The 20,724-nt window shown below is 30.2% G+C and overlaps 1 protein-coding gene across 1 annotated transcript; it reads right to left on the bottom strand.

The window, feature by feature from the left end:
• Positions 1–246: 246 nt before the first annotated feature.
• LOC113387884 (dexamethasone-induced Ras-related protein 1-like) lies at positions 247–20,489 on the bottom strand. The gene is made up of 2 exons (XM_026625272.1): positions 20,251–20,489; positions 247–451 (listed from the first exon to the last, which is right to left on the bottom strand). Exons 1-2 carry the CDS (start codon positions 20,487–20,489, stop codon positions 247–249), a joined length of 444 nt encoding a protein of 147 aa, XP_026481057.1.
• Positions 20,490–20,724: the final 235 nt, after the last annotated feature.

Here is a 20,724-nt window from a genome sequence, read left to right as displayed (position 1 = left end):
GATTTTTAAACATTGCCGTTTACCTCCCGATAGCAACGTCGTAAGAATCAATAAGAAAGCTAGTTATACATCTTTTCCCCTCTATTTTCAAATATTGTTGTTGAAAATGGACCTTTTTACGTGCGTACTTTTAAGCCCCGCTCTACCCTATTGCATATTAACTGGCAAGTATAAGAACACCCATAAATATCGAACCTCGAGCGTGATAATTATATTACGATAAACAAATTTAATCAAGTAATAAGATTATCCTTTACCGGTTAGAAATGAGAGTCGCCTCATCGCAGGAAATGGATGGTTCCCGGAAGTGTCCAAGAGATCCAGCTGGTGCACTTCTCCTCGTATCCGGTACAATTTCCTATGGAAGTCTTCTATAGTAGGCGTGTAACATTCATCAAATTTACCACCAAGAAACCGTGAAACTAATGATGTTTTTCCTACTCTTGCTGACCTGTAAAAAACAGAAACCAATGTATTAATATTATAAAGAATTTTAAACACAATACCATTTATAAACAGTGTAGAGAATAATTATTAACTTTCCGTAGGGTAGTTATTATTGTGAAATAATGCAATTCGTGCGGCTTTGATAAATAATCAAAGTACATGGCCAGAGCGCGAATACGGAAGTGCACATATGTCACGTCCTATACCTAATAAATAGAATAGAGATCCTCCATCAAATTCAGTGAGTCTTAAGAGAGAGTCTAGAGCAAGGATGAGCAACCCGCGGCCCGCGGGCCGCATGCGGCCCGCCGGATGTTTTACTGCGGCCCGCCAAGCATTTCTCAACAACAGATTATTTTTTCAAATCAACAATAGATATTTTATCAAATGCGGCTGTAAAGGCTAATTTTGTCGTCAGTCAAATTCTGGTAAAAACTGTTGTTCGAAGAAACAAGAGCATTTCCTGATAAAATAAATATTATTGATAAAATAAATATTAATTAATTTATTAATTTATATAAATATTAACTAGCTTCAATATTGCAAGAAAAGTTGAGAACTTGTCCGAGAACATAGCGACAACGCATTTCTAAATTCAAAATAATTAAAAAAGTGAATCTTATAAAGTCGCGAGGGTTAAATCATCGTAAATTTAAAAACTTCCTGGCAATTTAGATCATGAATATGTCGATTTTAAATACTAAAATACGTTAGCTCAATAATGTTATGCTTAAAGGAGTATACGACTCAAATGGCGAATTACAATTGTTTTTGGATATGAAATAATAATTATAGTCCTTTAGGCATTTTGCTAATAAAGAATAATATCTTTTGCAGAATCTTGTGTTTCACTTTTCATATTCAAAAAAGGAAAATGTGAACAAATTTTAATTGTGATTCCAAATGTTCAAAGCTAACGAGACAGCTGTTTTCATGTAAATGTTTTCTTCGCCATTTAACATGCAAAATAATACATGCAATAAAAAATTAATTTTTTCAGTAAACATCGAATTTTTTTATAAATCTAATGTCACCATTGAGAAATTTGCGCTTTTAAAAAATACGCAAATCAAATTATGATAAATTATTTTTTTGGAAGTACGTATCTGCACGTATTACACAGGTCCACAAAAGAAAAGTCGCTGGATAATAATTAATTCATTCAGAAAAGATCTAGATTGAAGATTGTGCTAGTTTTTAAATGTTTTTCAATATTTTGTGCCCCAATTTTGACTATAGATTTATCTTCAGCGGTAAAAGAAACATTGGAAAACATATATCACACACCCAATCCAGACAACTCTTTTGTGTGGACCTGTGTTAATTTCAACTATAAAATTCATAAAAAATTACCATTTATCAAAACTGATTGAAAAACCTGCATACGCGTTGCTACTTTCCGCATTAAAAAAATTAAAATAAAGCACAAAATCAAATATAAAAAAGCAGTGGTAAATTTTGTATTAAAGTTTTTAAGTAAAATTGTTTCTCTTTTAAGTATTATTTGTTTTCATTTTGTATTAATATTTATAAACACTTATGATATACACTCGTAATTATATAAAATATATGCTTTGTTCAATTTTATATTTTGTTCTTTTCTTGTGGCAATTTTGTAATTTTGTTGCAATTACATTATTCCCGCGCTCAATCAGTAAATCTTTTGACTTAATTTTACATCAGACTTTTATCAGAGTTTATGAAAAGGCTTCATTTTTATTAAAAAAGCAATTTATTTTTATCATTGCTTGTACGGTCGTGATAATTTTTTTAAATTTTTTTCTTAATTTTACTTTTTGTGCGAAATGGAAAACTACACACAACTCCAAATTTTCATTATTTCAAAATAGTCATTATAGTAGTCCAATCATTTTTTATATAGCTCGGTAATCGATCAATTAACTACTATTTCTTATGAACGTTTTTAATTGAAATGCGATCAAGATTTTTCTGAGCTTATAAAGATGCTTAAATTTATCCGCTCTATTCGCTGCAACATATCAAAAATGGCAACGAAATGGTTACCTCCGATAAAACTAACTAATTTGCAGGCTTATCCTATCGTACAAATATTTCTCGATGTGCATCAGAAGTGCATGCGACACATTTTTGAATGTGTCGCAAAAGGAGCTATTTCAGCAAAAAAATGATTAATTTAATTTTAAAATCAGGAGATAAAACTGTTTTTGAAAGAAAACTGGAATTATTTTCGGAGTATAACATAATTATAATATGAATTTTAGTATTTTAGCTTTGCAGTGGGTAAATTATCAATGTAATGTTATTTATACATTCAGAATTAGTTAGTCATTTCGTATACTAATGATTTTCTAAAAAAATTTTCTGTAGCTAAACGTTTGCCGGGTCAGCTAGTATATATATATAAATTACGTGCGGCCCGCCATAAAATTTGAAAATTTAAATTGGCCCGCGAGTTAAAAAGGTTGCTCGCCCTTGGTCTAGAGCATAGGTTCCCAAACTTGTTTGTGCCGTGGACCCCTTGCGATATTTTTAACTTCCCGTAGGGTAAGTTATAGTAATCGTCCAAAAATCGGAATTGAAAATTTTTACATTTCTCGACGTTTTGAAGGTTTCTGAACATTTTGGCATACTTCAGAAAAAATGGATGTGTGTGTGTGTGTGTGTGTGTGTGTGTTTTGTATGTCCGCGTTTTTTCGTCCACGTTTTCGGGCGCACGGATCAACCGATTTGAATGGTTTAAAAAACATTCGATTCCTATTGATAGGGAGATGTGCTGATTAGTTTTTGGCAAAGGCAGGTCCAGCCGTTACGGAGATATGGAGCAAAGAGTGCAAAAAATAGAAAGCGAGTTTTTAAGAGAACGGATCAACCGATTTGAATGGTTTAAAAAACATTCGATTCCTATTGATAGGGAGATGTGCTGATTAGTTTTTGGCAAAGGTAGGCCCAGAGGTTTCGGAGATACAGAGCTAAATTTAAAAAAAATTGCTGTTTTTGAGAGAACTAAGCGTCCGATTTAAATGATTCAAAGAACTTTCTGCTTTTTTCAACAAAATAATTGATTTTGGAAAAAAAAAATTTTTGTTTCTAATTTTTTTTCAAAAAAATTTTTTTGTAATTTTGGATTAAAAATTCAAAAAATCACCCAAGCTAAGAACAGTCTAAGCGCCACTCTGGTACAAATGTTTACCCAAGTGCGTTTAGACTGTTTGTGTACCGGAGCACTTTTCCAATTTTGTGAAAATTATTGAAAAATGTGAAAATGCCGCCAAGCTGAGCACAGTATAAGTGAAAATGTCGCACAGAATTATTTGCAAAATTATTTGTTTAGACTGTGACTATGCGGGAGCACTTTTTCAATTTTGGGTAAATTTGGCAACTATTTTTTTTTTTGGAATTTGATTCGAAATGAAATGACGATTGTTAAAGTTCTGGAGATGATAAATTGATTTATTTATAATTAATTTTCCATAGGGTAAGTAATCGCAAAAAAATCGAAAATGAAATTTTTTATATATCTGGTATGGTTTCTGAATATGTTGGCATACCTTGGAGAAAATTGATGTATGTGTGTGTGTGTGTGCGTGCATGTGTGTGTGTTCGGATACAAATTTTCGTCGACGATTTCGGGAACACGGATGAAGCAATTTGAATAATTCAAAAAACATTCTAGCCGTTCCGGAGATACGGGGCAAAAAGTGCCAAAAACGGTAACTCAGTTTTTAAGAGCACGGAGCGTCCGATTTGTATAGTTCAAAAAACATTTTACTTGTATTAATAAGATGAAGATTTGATCAAATTTTCATGAAGATAGGTCTAGCGGTTTCGGAGATCTAGTAAAAAAAACTAAAAAAAAATAACATTTGGCGGTCAACAATAATCATTAGACATTAGACATATGCATATCAAATTATCAGATATTTTATTGAGATTTTAACAATAAGTTTAAGTTTTGTTTACATTCCTATGGGTTCCGTACTATTGTTTTTCCGTTAGACAGCGACGCGGCGCTTACGCGCTTCTATATTTCGTCTCTATGCAGTTAAAGCAGTACGATTGCTTTGAAAAAAAGTTCAGATCTTCCAAAATATATCAAAATGAAGATAACATTTTTTCCAAAAAAAAATTTTTATAAAAAAAATTGTTTAAAAATTTTTTTTAAAAAAAAATTTTTTTTTCAAAAAAAAGTAATTTTTTGTCCGATTTAAAATTTCTAAAAAATCTTATTTTTTCGAAGTGAGATTTTTTCAAAAATGTTAATCGTTTTTAAAAAAATAATAATTTTTGGCACGGGAAGTTCCAGCAACTTGCCTTAAGGCACGATGCCTTAATTGCCTTAAGACAGAATTCCACTTACAGCTAGTTCGTTTTGTCATGGACCCCCTATATTATGGTTTATCCGGGACAGTTCCAGGTTTCCATCTTTTTATTCGGGTTTTTTCAAAATCATTATTTGTCCCGGATTATTGAAAAGTATAGGTTTAAATCTTAATTAAAATTTTCTTAATTAAAATTTCTTTTTTCTTAAATAAAATTATATTACTACATATATAACTTATAAATTATATAACTACTTATCAAATTAATTATGTGAATCGATGTATTTTTTCTCTCTTGTAAAACGCTATGAATGAGAAAATTGCTGAATACAAAATTCCAAAGGCGAATTTGATTTCATGAAATTAAAAAAAAAGAAAACAAGCAAGCCAAATGTAATTTTTTCAAGTTAATTATGAAGAAAATTGAACAGAGTTTTATAGAAGTCTCAAATGCGAAAAAAGCATATAGATTAAAAAATATAAGATATAATATAACAGCATGGTAAAAGATGATTGTAACATATGATCGAGTTAAAAGGCTTACTAAAAGTCTGCAATTGTAATTTGAAAAAAATATTTTTGAAGAAACTGTTTTTTATTGTATTTTTAAATGGTATCTTTTACCTGCGTAACATATATTTGTTATTTGTGATACTATTAACTGATCGTCCTATGCTCAACTTAATATATCGAGCAACAAAATGAATTTAAAATGGACTTCGCTGAGATAAATTAATGAGATTAGTTTCAAAACTTAAGTAATAAATAGCGGCTTTATAATTATTTTTAATACATTATCAAATTGATCATATGTTATTTTCGAAAATACACTTCACTAACTTAGACTTTCTTAAATTTAGGAAATTTGATTTTTAATTCCCCGTAGGGTAAGTTATAAGGTAGAGCGGGGCTAGTAGAGCATAGGGGTAAGTTGAGCAATCGAAATATCTCGAAAACTATTCACCGTTCGTTTAGGCATTATATGGCGGAAAGATAGAGGTTTGGGAGAAATAAACATCCCGCGATCGCTAGTGGCCGCTGGACAAATGAGTGAGGCTCACGGGCGTTTTGTTTATTTTGAGACCAAAAAGTAAAAAAGTCATTCATCACGAGTTTTCGTCTGGTTTAGTCAAATGCTATTTATTTTTAATCAGGTAAATGTTATTCTTCCATATAATTATAGTACTTTTAATATGCACAGAGATTCTGGGTAGAATTCCCACGGTTTTTTTATAAACTCACTTTTATTTTGAAATTCCGAGTTGGGGTTAATTGAGCATAGTTGCTAAACTTATTCTGTCACTAAGACAATTACCATTAACTTCCAGAAATTAATTATAATTTTTTAAGATTTAAGCTAAGTCTATAAGTAATAATATAAAGAAATAATGATTTTAAGCAAAAATACTGAATATAATGGTAAAATAATTCCTAAGATACGATATTGTTTTGCTGATTCTACTTTTTGTTAATTATTCAAAGCACATTACTATAAATTTTGTTTTCTCTATCAATGAAGACTATAAATATAGAACTGGTTATTAAAAACTTATTTTATTTCATCACTATAATCGACAATGAACCTATGATTTCATTATACTTTCTTAGTGCTCAACTTGCCCCACCTATGGGGTACATTGAGCATACTTGACTTTTTGCATTTAAACAGCTGTAGCTTTTAAATTTTACTTATTGCCAAAAAATAGTATTAACACTTTTGTTAAGCGATAAACAACAAATCCATTAAGCCGAATAGTAATTTATTGAGACTTTTCATTGAGGAGCTACATTCGTTTAAGTAAAAATTTGCCCAACTTGCCCCGCCCTACCCTACTAATTGCAGAAAAATCGAAAATGAACATTTTTATATATAGTATAATAATCTTTGCGAAGGCAGGTCTAGTGGTTTCAGAGATCGGGTGAAAAAGTAAAAAAAAATGTCATTTGACGATCAAAAATGATCATTAGACAAATGCATATCAAATTATTAGTTATTTTATAGAGGTTTTAATAATAAGTATGAATTTTGTTGGCATTTCTGTGGGTTCCGTATCAATGTTGATCCGTATTCAATTCCGTATCAATGTTAGACTGGGATACGGTGCTTACGCGCTACTATATTTTTATACATATAAAAAATTTCGAAATATAAAATAAATCAAATTTTTCAAAAAAGTCAAATTTTTTAAGAAATTTTAAAATTCTCAGATATCTCTTTTTTAATGTTTTCAAAAAAATTTAAATATTCTTTAAAAAATTTAATTCACGGTACGGAAAGTTCCATCAATTTGCCTTAAGGCACGATGCCATGCCAGTTACAACATTAATCAAAGGTAGGCAAAGGTATTCCCAGCGGTTTCGGAGATACATAGCTAAATGTTAAAAAAATAGCAGTTTTTGAGAGAACTAAGCGTCTGATTTGAATGATTCAAAGACTTTCTGCTTGTTTTAATATTGCTTTCAAAAAAAGTTCAAAATTTTCAGAAAAATTAAAAGCACATATAAAAAAATTTTGAAATATAAAAAATAAATCAAATTTTTCAAAAAAGTCAAGTTTTTTCAGAAATTTTAAAATTCTCAGAAATCTCTTTTTTAATGTTTTCAAAAAAAATTAAATATTTTTAAAAAAAATTAATTCACGGTACGGGAAGTTTCAGCAATTTGCCAAGGCACCATGCCATGCAACCAGTTACAACATTAATCCACGTGGAACAACTGACGGTAGAACTGCTATAATAATCAGAAACATAATTAAGCACTACCAAATCTATAACATTTGTCAGTAAACATTTCATAAAAGCAACTTTCTTCAATAACCAATCCAGAAATAAACTACATCTGTAATTTACTGTCCACCAAAGCACAAAATTACCTGTGTAATTTAAATATGTAAAAGTTTAGTTCAAAACACTTGAGTCCAAATTCGTTGCTAAAGGGACTAAAATTCAAATAAAATTTTGTTTATCGAGAACAAATAAGTGGTATCTATATCACACTTCGTTAAATTGCCATTTAAACCTCTACATTTGGTATTTATAAATTCTAAGAGCAAAAATCTTACCAAAATTAAGCTTTTCAACAGCCAGCGTATAGTTTAACCACAACTCGAACGCCTACATGCTACAACTTACTCACTTTATTTAAATATGTAATGTTTTTCTTTACTTTTTGAATCAGTTCTAAATATTGCCAACTATATTAAAGGATTTATTGTAAATCTATTTATTATATTATCGTTAAACGTATATAAATAGATTTTATCATGGTGTGTGGTAATCCACTGCTGTATGTCAGAGTATGTCATAACATCAAGACCTGAATTTATGTCCGCTCACTAAGTTAAAAGTGTAATTAAAACATTAAATGAAGTGACAAGTTTATCTAATTCATTGTTTTAATTACATTAGCGTAGAGGAACTCTTTCAGCCAATACCTAATAAAAGTACTCACGGTTCTGAAGAGACTACAACCAGTGTTTAAATGTATGTATATAATTTATATTACAACTTACTGCTCTGTCCGCGACAACAGGCTAGGAGTTGATAGCATTCTACCCACTGTTGAAAGGTTTGGACCAAGAAATCTACAACTGGCTCAATGTGACAGTAACTAGTATAGAGTGGACTATCTATATCCTGAAGGCATTGTGGATCAACCCCAGCAACCCCTACCCAACAACTTACATCATTTCATTGCAGTAAGGGACCGAGAATCGAAAATGTAAATTTTTCGATTCCTATTGATAGGAAGATGTGCCGATTAGTTTTTGGCAAAGGCAGGTCTATCAGTTACGGAAATACAGAGTAAAGAGTGCCGAAAATAGTAATCGAGATTTTTAGAGAAGGAGCATCAGATTTGAATGATCTTAAAAACATTCAGTTCGTGATGATGGGGAGAAGTGGTGATTAGTTTTTGACAAAGGCAGGTTCAACCGTTTCGAAGAACTAAGCATCCGATTTGAATGATTCAAATATCTTACAGCCTGTATTGACAATTCTTGCAAAAGTTCTGAAGCTCACTTATATACTTTAAATAAATAAATTTAACTTTGCAATTCAGTTTATAAATTCTTTATTCAATTGAATATTAGACAATACTACAGTATTCATTTATAATAATCTAATTGCAAACAATATTCCTCGAACATTTCGTTACGGTACGGAAAGTTCCAGCAATTTGCCTTAAGGCACGATGCCATACACCACTAGTTTCCTTTTTTACATGATGGACCATTGTGAGTTTCGTTTCTCAGACATATTGATATTCAATATTGATCGAACGAAATTCAAAATGATAATTTACACATATCAAAGCGTTTATTACACAGAGGAGCTCGAGTTGTAACAGTTTTTTTCTAAATAAATATATCTTGATTTTATTTCTACGAAATAAAGATGGATACTTGCTGTAAATCTATTAAAAATAATTTCACAACTGTTCTAGATTATTTCACAATTAACATTTTTTTTAAAAAAAAGCTAAAAGCAGCTTACCCTGTGTTTGGAGCTAGTTGTAACGTCTACGGTGGTAAGTGTTAAAGATAAAAAACGACAATAATACCTCTGATAATATAGGCTTTACTTACTTTTAAGAAAATTGACATGTTTCTAAGCAATTCTTCTCATAAATCAACGTAAAGTATAATTAATACAGATAAAATACATATTGTATCCTATAATATAATCGTATATCATAAATCAATGTAAACTGCAATCAACATCAGAATACAAATAAAAGATACACTTTCTGCTGTAACACAACAAAGGGTCAATGGTTATGACAATAATATGTACGACGGTTTAAACGTCCAACCGACACAAAAAAATATTAATATTTTTTAGGATATTATTATAAAACGTCTGTTACTAGTGACCCTTATACACTCTAGCTCCCCTAGATGTGTTGTCCCGAATTTCTGGCCGAGAGCTGAATTCAAATCAAATTCGAATTAGGAAAGTTCAATGTGAGAGATCGCCCTATTACCATTTCAAACCAAAACACCCAAAAGGACTATTCTTAATTAGAAATAAATTTGAATCTACATTTTCAAGTGCAAATGAATCTAGGAATACGATGCATATTATTTTTGTTTTATTGTACTTAGCAAGCTATACACACAGTACATTCATCTAATTTACAGGTATAATTATTTGGCAGCGTGAGAAGGATCGCTATCCTGCGATAGCACCTTCTTAGATATTATGTGTTATGTTGTAGTAAATCATTGCAAATTATTTTTTGGAGACGCTTTGGCGGTAAAGGCTTAAGCAGATTACACGCTAAATGGTTAGGATGACGACTTAGGCGAGCTTTGTATCAGAAGCAGTAATGGTTAGTTTCTTTTCTATAGTTGGAATTTTGAGATTTTGATGTATCAACCAGTTGGGAACATATTTTGGAGCGTTCACGATTTCTTTCAAAATTTTGTTTTGGAACCTCTGTAGAATAGTTATGTTTGACTTACTGGCCGCATCCTATAGTTGTAAACCGTAGGACCACATTGGTTTAATAATTGTCTTGTATATTAAAAGTTTATTTTCTATTGAGACTTTTGATTTCCTGCCCATTAACCAATTATAAGATGCCTTAGAAGTCAATTTTTAATATTGCTTCCGTTTCGAGCCTTTTAACAAACAAACGAAAAATTCTCTGTTATTTTTTTTAACTAACTGAAAGAAAAGGCTACGTTTATGTCAAAAAATCACATGGCATTTCTAGTCAATTTTCAGAATAGATGTTTGTGTAAGTGAGCCAAATCTTGATCTTTCACAAACGTTTTCTGAAAAACCTACACCGAAATCAAATGTATAAAAGCTGTTTCGTGAAACTCAAATTTTCGCGACAATCGGCAAAGCTTCTAAAATAATTTGCATTTTAAAAGTAAATTTAATCAGTAAAAAGTATTTATTCACATCATAACATAAAAACTAGTGGTGCATGACATCGTGGCAAATTGCTGAAACTTCCCGTACCGTAATTAAACTTTCGAGGAATGAAAATGATCAATTATTGTTTTTAATAATTTCAAATAGAATATTGTTTAAAAATACATACTGTGAATTTATAAGTGCTTTTCTAATTGGGCGACGAGCGTATTCTAAAAATATCTGATGTTTGTGTTTAGAAGAAATTTTTTTTTTTTTTAATTCCATTTATTTGTTATTTTTGAATTTTTCTGAAAATTTTTAAATTTTTTCAAAAGTTCGAAATGTTTTGGTCTTTATTCAAACATCTTTTTTTTTAATTTAAAAAATTGAAAATTTCGAAATATTTTAAAATTTTTAATAAAAATAATGCCAAAAGCTAAAACAGAGAATTGTTTTTTTCAACTTGGAACCATATGAGCCCTTGGGAGCAAGGAAATTTGAAAAAGTCCATATTAAGAACCACCCTTATATACTATATATATATATATATATATATATATATATATATATCATTTTGTGATGTTTACCTGAATGAACATCTTAAGCACATTAAATCTTTATCATAAATCAATTTATTCATAAATTTCCCGGAACATTAACAAAAGTCGTTTTCGGCATTTGTTTTAAATTCATAACCTCCTAAATTTATTCAAATTTGATAAATTTTATTATCCTGCTAATTATATTAATTTTTTGGACCTGTCAAAATTTTGTTTATGATTAAAGTTAAATTTAATAATATCGCTTTTTCATTCCGATCTATTATGTTTTGAGAACGTTTTAGTATCCGAACTAATATGGTAAGCAAACCAAATAAATATTAATTATAAATTTATTCATCTAATACTTTCCATAGATATTGACAACTGACATTTCACTTTTTTTTAGTTTACAACTGTCAAAATTTATTTAAACCTATAAACATTATAAATTTCTGTTATTTTGAATATAGCATTTTGCCTAATTTGGATATAACTGTTGGATATATTATAATATATCTGTTCCCTTTTCAATTAAAAATATATTTTAAGTGAAAATATATTTTTTGGACTGTCATTTTTTTTTCCAAAATCACAAATCGTTTTTTCTCAAAGTTTTCATAAATATTGACTGTCATTTTAGTGTTTTTTTTTTCAGTAAATTTCTGTCAAAATTTACGGAAATTTATAAAAATTATATGTTTCTATATTAAATGTATTTTTCGAAATTTCCTATAACCTCAGATGGATATATGCGCACACGATGAGCCAATAAGTTTTAAACTCGGTTCAGTAGTTTGGGCGTCCATCGCGAACCAACATGGTGACACGAGATTTATATATATATATATATATATATATATATATATATATATATATATATATATATATATATATACAGAAATTATTTCATTCTCATATAAACTTTGTAAGAATGCTATAGATTCTCTTAAATTCTTTACCTTTAAAGTAGGTTCTGTCTACAAACTCAAATGCTTTTCTGTATCCTCTTATCAAGTCCAATGCTCCTTTAAATTCACTTATAGTATTAAAGTCATCTAACATTAACACAATTTAAAAATAATATCGGTATTTTACAATACATAATAATTGCCACCTGTAAAAGTTAATTTTTTCTTTATTTTATTTTATGCGTTTTTTCTTTTTCGTTTTGATGACAAAGTAAATGAACAAATATATTCGTCAGAGCAATTAAAAGAAATTTTAAAGAAGGTATAGTTTACATTTACAGATGTGAGTGCTAGTGCTCTGTAATGGCTTGATATGTATGTTTTAACTGATCGATATTCGGCGCGTATTGAAAATTCATATGGCTATTTACAGAGTCGCTTCACTCGAGATGAATATTTGATATGAATGTAGCTATGCTTTATCTATATTTCATTCGAGATCAACAGACTGCATATCTGATTTTAACAAAACTTTTGATACCCTACCGATAAAATTTTAGAGCTAATCATATTTGAATTACAATTATATATATATATATATATATATATATATATATATATATATATAGTAGATGACACAACAGACGTTTTCCTGTACCAGTTTCATTTTTCTTAATAACTTATACTGATATTTTCCAATTAGTTAAAAATTATTATGTTTTTACACTACAGTCTATACCGAAATGCACATATGTCCATATGGGTGAGTTTTACTTTTTACTACCACACTTAACTCTTTAATTATACAGTGAAATTCAAATCAGTCACGTAAAACCATCAAATAAACAAATATTGATATATGCTCAATAAAATAGTATTTTACAAATATACACAAAAATTTATTGAACAAATTTATTTTCGATAGCTCAATTTATTTCAATGCCAAGGGTTATCCGATATTTTCAGTCATACCTGTAGATATAGATGGATAAACAAATGATTTTTTGTTTATTCACGAAAAAATTCATTCATTGCCAGCCTTTGTGATTTACTTCGAGTAAATATATTTTTCATAAGTCAAATCTCAATGGCTATCGACGATAATTTGATTCGACAATTTCGAAATATTGAAAAATAATTCTGTATTAGAATATTAATAAAAATTTTGACTAAAAGTCAATAAAAAATTGTTTTTATATTTATATCTTTCTAATGCATGATGTTGTGGTCGTTCCCATATGTAATATATAGATGGAGATCTTTTAACTCGTATTAACAATGTTAAGTGGCAGTAAATTTTTATTGAATAATTTCGTAAATTTAAAAGTGAAATAATCACTAAATGAAATAAATATATAAGTGAATAAAGATATTAAAAATCGACACCATAATATTTGTACATGAAATAATTGATATATTTTTACGTTGTGTTTTGAAACTAACGACTTAAAAAAATATTTCTAACGTAAGTAATATATTAAGTTATGCTCAAATGAATAAAAAGTCAGGAACACCTGAAGTTTTCCAAATGTACACGGGTTACTCTGCATTTTAATCTATATTACATTTGAGCGTATTTTAATTAATAGGTGGATTAATTCTATTGCCTAAATTTCTTTAATAGAATGAATATTGAAGAGCCCGACAGTGAATTCACCTATGGCACATTGCCGTATAATATTAATATCGTACGACACCAAATATTATTGAAATATTTAGTCTCATATATAATGCTTTATTTGAATTCTTTTAAAATTTTATTTGTACGATCTACCAATCGTTCACTTCAGAAAAACTGAGTAAAAATAAGAAGTTCTGAAATGTTCTACTATACCATACGAGCATAAGTAATAATCGATTATATATTGAATTCTCATAAACGCTGATATAATGTTCGGGGGACTGATCTAGTGCCTGATATATTACATATTGATAATAAAATATCCTATGTTATTTTATGAATTATAATAAATATTCTATATTTGGGTTTAGATTGCGCTGTTAAGAGTCATGAATGAAGTCTTAAGTATATTTATGTTTTGTGGTTATTATTTAATAACGGCTGGTATCTCTCGTATAAAAAGCAATCATAATAGCAATAAATTTCATATAAAGCTTCATAAAATGTTTGTAGTACATAATACAACTTATATTATGTTCTTTACTCTGCATAGAACTTGTAATATCATATTCTGTACTATTAAATTACGCTTTATGAAAAAAATGAGGCAATATAGCCACAAATATAAGAGTCATTTTGAAACTGATTTTTGTTTTCGTATTTTCTGGGTATCACAAGATAAATATATACACTTTTATTACAATTCCAAATTACATTTGCAAATTTATCATATTGGATAATTATATTATAATTTATTTAGTTCTGTTCACTTCAAGTTTATTTTTGTTGATATATCGTTTGCTTTTCATCATAACATGAGGCATTTGGTAAGATGCTGCAAATAGCCTGTAGATTTAGTTACAACTAACTACAATTGTGTTTTTTTACATTAATCAAGTACACCGTTTAAACAATTTAGCATCTATGAATTTAGCAATCACAAACACTGTTACACATTATAAAACATTAATAATTTTTGAAACACAAACAAAATATATAAAATTTAAAATAAATTGTAACCAGAGGGTGCATGGGTTTCAGCATTTGAAGGTAAATTGCTGAAACTTCCTCTACCGAAAATTAAAATTTATATAAACATACATTTTCTTCTAAACTTTGAGAAGTTTGGAGTTTTTTATTTTGTAAATAATATTTTGTAAATCTTGTATGGAAATTTTGAACATTTTTTAAAGCAATCGTTATGCGTTAGCTGCGTAGAAACAAAATATCGAAACGCGTGAGCGCCGCGTCGCAGTGCAACGAATAGAAGCTATAGAAATGTAAACCATTTTTTTTTGTATTGAAATTTCTATAAAGTATGTGCATATATCTGATGATCATTTCTGACCGCCAAGTGGCATATTTTTTGCTTTTTTATTGGATCTCCAAAACCGCTAGATCCGCGTTTTAAAAAATTCATCAGTTGTTCAATCCGTCAATACAAATAATTATTTTTTTTAATCATTCGAATAGAACTGTTCTCTCAAAAACTGAATTACCATTTTTGGCCCTTTTTGCCCCGTATCTTCGAAATGGCTAAACCTGCTTATACCTAAAAAGAAATTAGCACGTCTCCTTATCATTTCGAATCAAATGTTTTCAAAATTATTTTTAAGGCATTTATTTAACTTATTTTTATTGAAAGCTCACAATCGCTGGTCTTCCCTTTCCAAAAATTTGAACAGTTCTTCGTTTAGTCAATATGAATAAAAAGTTTTTTGAATTACACAAAGCGGACGCTTCGTTCTCTCAAAAACTGAATTATCATTTTTGGTTTTTTGCCCGGTATCTTCGAAACGGCTAGACCCGCCTATGCCAAAAACTAATCAGCATGTCTCCTCATCAATATTAATCGAATGTTTTTTAAATTATTCAAATCGGTTAATCCGTGTTCGCAAAATCGTCGACGAAAATTTGTATTTGCACCACACACACACGCGCACACAGACATACACACATGCATCCATTTTTTCTAAGGTATGCCAAAATATTCAGAAACCTTTGAAACGTAAAGATATATAAAAAAAATTATTTTCGATTTTTTGCCATAACTATACCCTATATTATTACTTTACGGGAAGTTAGTAATAATCACGTTGATTTAATACAGTTTTTACTACGCTCACACTCATGTAATCTATTTTCATATTTTTATTTAATCTTATTTCATATTTACTGGGATTTAAACTAATGAGTTGATTCAGTAATAAATTCAATTAGCACTTTTAGATGTCTATTGTGAATAACAGAAACAAAACACTAACTAGTAGTGCATGGCATCGTGCCTTAAGGCAAATTGCTGTAACTTCAGGTGCCGTTATAGTATTCGAATCAAATATTCAAAACATTTTAAATATTTGAAAAAATAAAAACTACATACACACACACATACGTATGTCAAAATGTTGAGAAACCTCTCAAAATGCAAAGATATGCAAAAAAATCATTTTAGATTTTTGGACGATCACTATAACCCTACGGAAAGTTGAAAAACACTCTGTAGATATATATATATATATATATATATATATATATATATATATATAACATATATTTATCTATATAAATGACAAAAATTAAAAAAACGATATTTAATTTCTTTGAGAAAAACACTTCACCCATCGAGCTTTCGATTATTACTGATACATATTTTTGAGATAATAATGAAAATACATGTTAATAGTTATTCAATGTATATTACTTAATATATAGATAGCGTTAAATAATTTAAATTCGAATATTTAATAAATTTGTTTAATAATGACAAAGATATGTTTAAAGCATTACAAACGCAATACAATAAATCAAGTTTGCGGTGGTCTCTGACATCAGTTAAATCCCGGGGTTATACCGTACTAGCACAACATGTCTAATTATATCCGGTTGGAATTTATTTAACTCGGCATTAATTAGAGAAATCCATTTTCATTGCATTAATTTATGCTCAAAGGGCAAACGACAACAACAAGTAGTTTTTAATTATAAATAATACGCATGCAGATAGAAATATTGATGGAAAATATATCATTACAATTTGCCTACGAAGTAATTAAAAATGTTCAACTTATTTTAGTATCTAAAATTAGCAATAATTATTTTTCGAAATATATTAATAATATCTTGAAAACATAAACACGCAATATTACGAACATTCACATGTATGTTTTAAAATGTATTATTCACATTGCTAATTATAAAATTGACTTAGTTTTAATTACCGCAAATTTTAAGATAAATTTTCATTCTGATTTTAATAAGTTTTAGAAAAATCTAAGTAGTATGACAAATAAGTTTTAAAATGCAGATAAAATAATGAACTAAGTTTTTTTTGTATACCGGAGGAAATGCGTTTATGCATCCCAGACTGAGTGCTTTGTTTGGGAATGTCGGACTCAATACCGCTTGGGGTATGTAGTGGGTATAATATCGACAAAAACCTCCTCTTATCTCTTGCCTCTGGTCCCACGGAAACCATCGTTAGGCATTACTTCATGGCAGAAGGATCTAGAATGCTCAAGTTCTCTTTCTGAGATTATACTTTACTTCCAATGAGTGCCATTTGCTCTTCTTCTTTCCGAAGATCGCAAATCGATCTTCCGAAGTTTATTAATTAGTCGGTAGCAATGGTATCTTTAGCGTTCCACACAGCTTTAGTTGTCAGCATCACTTTTACAACATTATCTGGAGTAAATTTTTGGCTTAACATTTTTTCTACACCATCCCGGAGTGCACTAAACAATACGGCAATCGGGCAAACAATGCGGGACTATCGAGCTTGAAGCGGTGTAAGTGGGCACGGAAACTGCCAAGCCCAGACAGCATTTGTATAATATAATAGACTTTGATATTTAGAATGAGACGACGCGTCTCTCTGCCCTTCACTGTTGCTGCCACCGGTCAAAGCTGTTCTGCCATTCTTCTATTCTCAACTATTCTATACTCAGTAGTTGATTTTTTTATTGGTAAATTGTACGTTCCTCCTATGCTAAGACATTGAGAGATATAGTTGACGCACATTGTTTCTACCGATATGCGCAGCAAACCATAAGGCACTCATAGGTATAAAGATTCTGCCATTTGCCCATACGGAAAGCCAACCAATCGAGTCAATTTTTATAAGTATTTTAGGTTTTCAAACACTGCTTTATCGAGTCAATTTTTATAAGTATTTTAGGTTGGCAATCCTTGCTTTATCGAGTCAATTTTTATAAGTATTTTAGGTTGGCAATTCCTGCTTTATAGAGTCAGTTTTTATAAGTATTTTAGGTTGGCAATCCCTGCTTTATCGAGCCAATTTTTATAAGTATTTTAGGTTGGGAATCCAAGCATAGAGGTAACTACAGCAGATAGTAATATTCATCTTCCTTATTTTTGGACTCCAACATTAGACATCAATTAGTGAACCGAGCACTAAAATGTTTCACCTGCTGATTGAAGTTTAGTCGAGAATCAAGAATTACGCCTAGATTTTCAGCTTGTAATAAGAACAGCCTCAATTAATTTAATAAAGTTGTAATGTCAACCAGGTAACAGTAACATTTTGTCATAAAACAAGTCGCATACGCTATCGCTATATCTGTATATAGTCCTCTTAATCAATGAAAATTAAGAGATTGATAGTTACAGAAATACTCCGCTAAACGCTGTTTCGTTTAGCACTCTTTCGATTTAGCGCTCTTTTAATTTAACCCAGATTTTGAAAGGATGAATGTGGAAGACTTTCTAATTAACTAAACAAGAAAAAAACAAAAATCTTGACAGCAGACTGCTGTCAGCAGTTATTCAGAAAAAGAGCAAAAAGAACTCCCGATGACGTTTGTAAAAAGAAGTTTGTCTACCATAACTAAAATAATGGATCATATCATTAAAAATGAGCCGAATTTTATCAGAAGTTCAAAAGTAAGGTATGGTGTTAAAGATACTCTGTCCATCTATGAAGAACTTATAAGAGAACAATGCAGAAGGAAAAGGCAAACAATATTAGATGCTTCTGTCACAAAAATGCAGAATACTGAAAACGCGGAAGGCTATCCAAATATGACTGATTTAGAATTTTATTTTAAGAATGTTCGTTTAATGATTTATGTTTTGTTTTTATTTTTGTAAGAAATAATAATATGATATTAATTTGGTATTAAAAGTAATAAATGTTTGGTTTTATTTTTATTTAAAAAAACATACTATTTAAGTTAAATACCTAATCAAATTCTTAACCATTTTTTGCTAACTCCTATATTTCCATGTAAATATAGCATTGTTCAACGTATCCTCCGCATTAAGCGGGCTATTACTGTACTTCTAAAATTATGAAAACAGAATATTAAAGTTTTGACTTGACCTGTGATCAAGTCGTGTCTTTTGGACGTTTTTCAAATCTGTAAAATCGGTCTTGGGTTTTTTGCGACAACGTGGACAAAAAGCTTACCGATCTTGTCGCAAATCTCATCACCGTGAGTTTATATAGCGTTATAGAAAATGTTTGAATTCGGTTTATCGTATTTGAGAAAATATCGAAAGGTCAAATTTTGGCTAACATGCACACACGTGCACTTTCTAAGTTTGGAGTCCAGAGATTCAGAATGACTTCAAATGCCAACAAAAAATTAAATTATCGAAACATTTTCTGGTGAGAACATAAATTTATTAACTTCCCGTAGGGTAAGTTATAGTAATCGCAAAAAAATCGAAAATGAAAATTTTAGCATTTCTCAACGTTTTAAAGATTTCTGAATATTTTGGCATACCTTATAAAAAATGGATGTATGTGTGTGTATGTGTGTGTGCGTGTGTGTGTGTTCGGATACAAAATTTCGTCGACGATTTCGAGAACACCGAACAACCAATTTAAATAATTTAAAAAACATTCGATTTGTACTGATAAGGAGACGTGCTGATTAGTTTTTGGTGGAGGCAGGTCTAGCCGTTCCGAAGATACAGGGCAAAAAGTGCCAAAAACGTTAACACGGTTTTTAAGAGAACGGAGCGTCCGATTTTAAAAAATCAAAAAACATTTTACTTGTATTGGCAAGATGAAGAATTGATCAAATTTTAATGAAAGCTGGTCTAGCGGTTTCGGAGATCTAATGAAAAAAGTAAAACAAAAAGCCATTTGGCGGTCAAAAATGATCATTAGACATATGCACATGATATTATCAGATATTTTATAGAGATTTTAACAATAAGTATAAATTTTGTTTACATTCCTATGGGTTCCGTACCAATGCTTATCCGTTAGACTTCGATATTTTGTCTCTATGCAGTTAAAGCAGTACGACTGCTTTGAAAAAAAGTTCAGATCTTTCAAAATATGTCAAAATAAACAAATAATTTTTGTTTCATAAAAAAAACTTAAAAAAAAAACAAAAAAAGTATTTTTTTGTTCAATTTATAGTTTCGCAAAAATCTAATTTTTTCGAAGTGATTTTTTTTCAAAAATGTTATTCGTTTTAAAAAAAATAACAATTTTTGATACAGGAAGTTCCCGCAATTTGCCTTAAGGCACGATGCCATGCGCCCCACTAGTTTTTATATAAAATGATAAATTTAAAGTAATATTAAACTTACCCAAGCATTACGAGTCGATAGCAATTCTTGAGCGGTGGCTGACTGTCATCACAAGATCCAGAACTACCCGGACTAGGCCCCGGACCATGCATAATTTCTATTACAGGACTAGCGGGCCGATCGCCGTTCGAAGTGTTGTGTCCTGCGACGGCGGCGTTGTTATTTTCACCCGGACTGGCAAAACCCGTTTTTCCACACAGCCAGCCGGCACAGCGACCCAGGGTGCTCGAGCATTCCATCGCCGCCGCAGCGATGGCGTCAGAAGGGGCGCATCGCGGCCGCCCGGACGCACCCGACTCGCTCGCGAATGCACCCGTTTCACTAATTAGTACTACTGGGTGTCGCCATTTGCACACTATTTATTGCAATATACAAAGTTCACTTTGTTTTACTTTTAGCACATGGTTTAAAATTTAATTTTGGAACTTATTTCAATTATCAACTTTCGCACCGTTGCACACACCCACTGTTAAG

Source organism: Ctenocephalides felis, unplaced genomic scaffold (genome assembly GCF_003426905.1).
Source record: "Ctenocephalides felis isolate EL2017-DRISC unplaced genomic scaffold, ASM342690v1 CF-g0.4_SCAFFOLD_03572, whole genome shotgun sequence".
NCBI classification, from domain to species: domain Eukaryota; kingdom Metazoa; phylum Arthropoda; class Insecta; order Siphonaptera; family Pulicidae; genus Ctenocephalides; species Ctenocephalides felis.
The sequence above is the reverse complement of the archived record's forward strand: the minus strand, read 5'-3'. Positions and strand labels throughout refer to the sequence as shown.

Bases quoted from the DNA above. Each gene is read 5' to 3' on its own strand.
- LOC113387884 (XM_026625272.1), bottom strand. From the start codon at position 20,489: ATGGAATGCTCGAGCACCCTGGGTCGCTGTGCCGGCTGGCTGTGTGGA. The intron at 452-20,250 runs GTAAGTTTAATA...TGTTTTTTACAG, and splicing joins TATCGACTCGTAATGCTTGG to GTCAGCAAGAGTAGGAAAAA.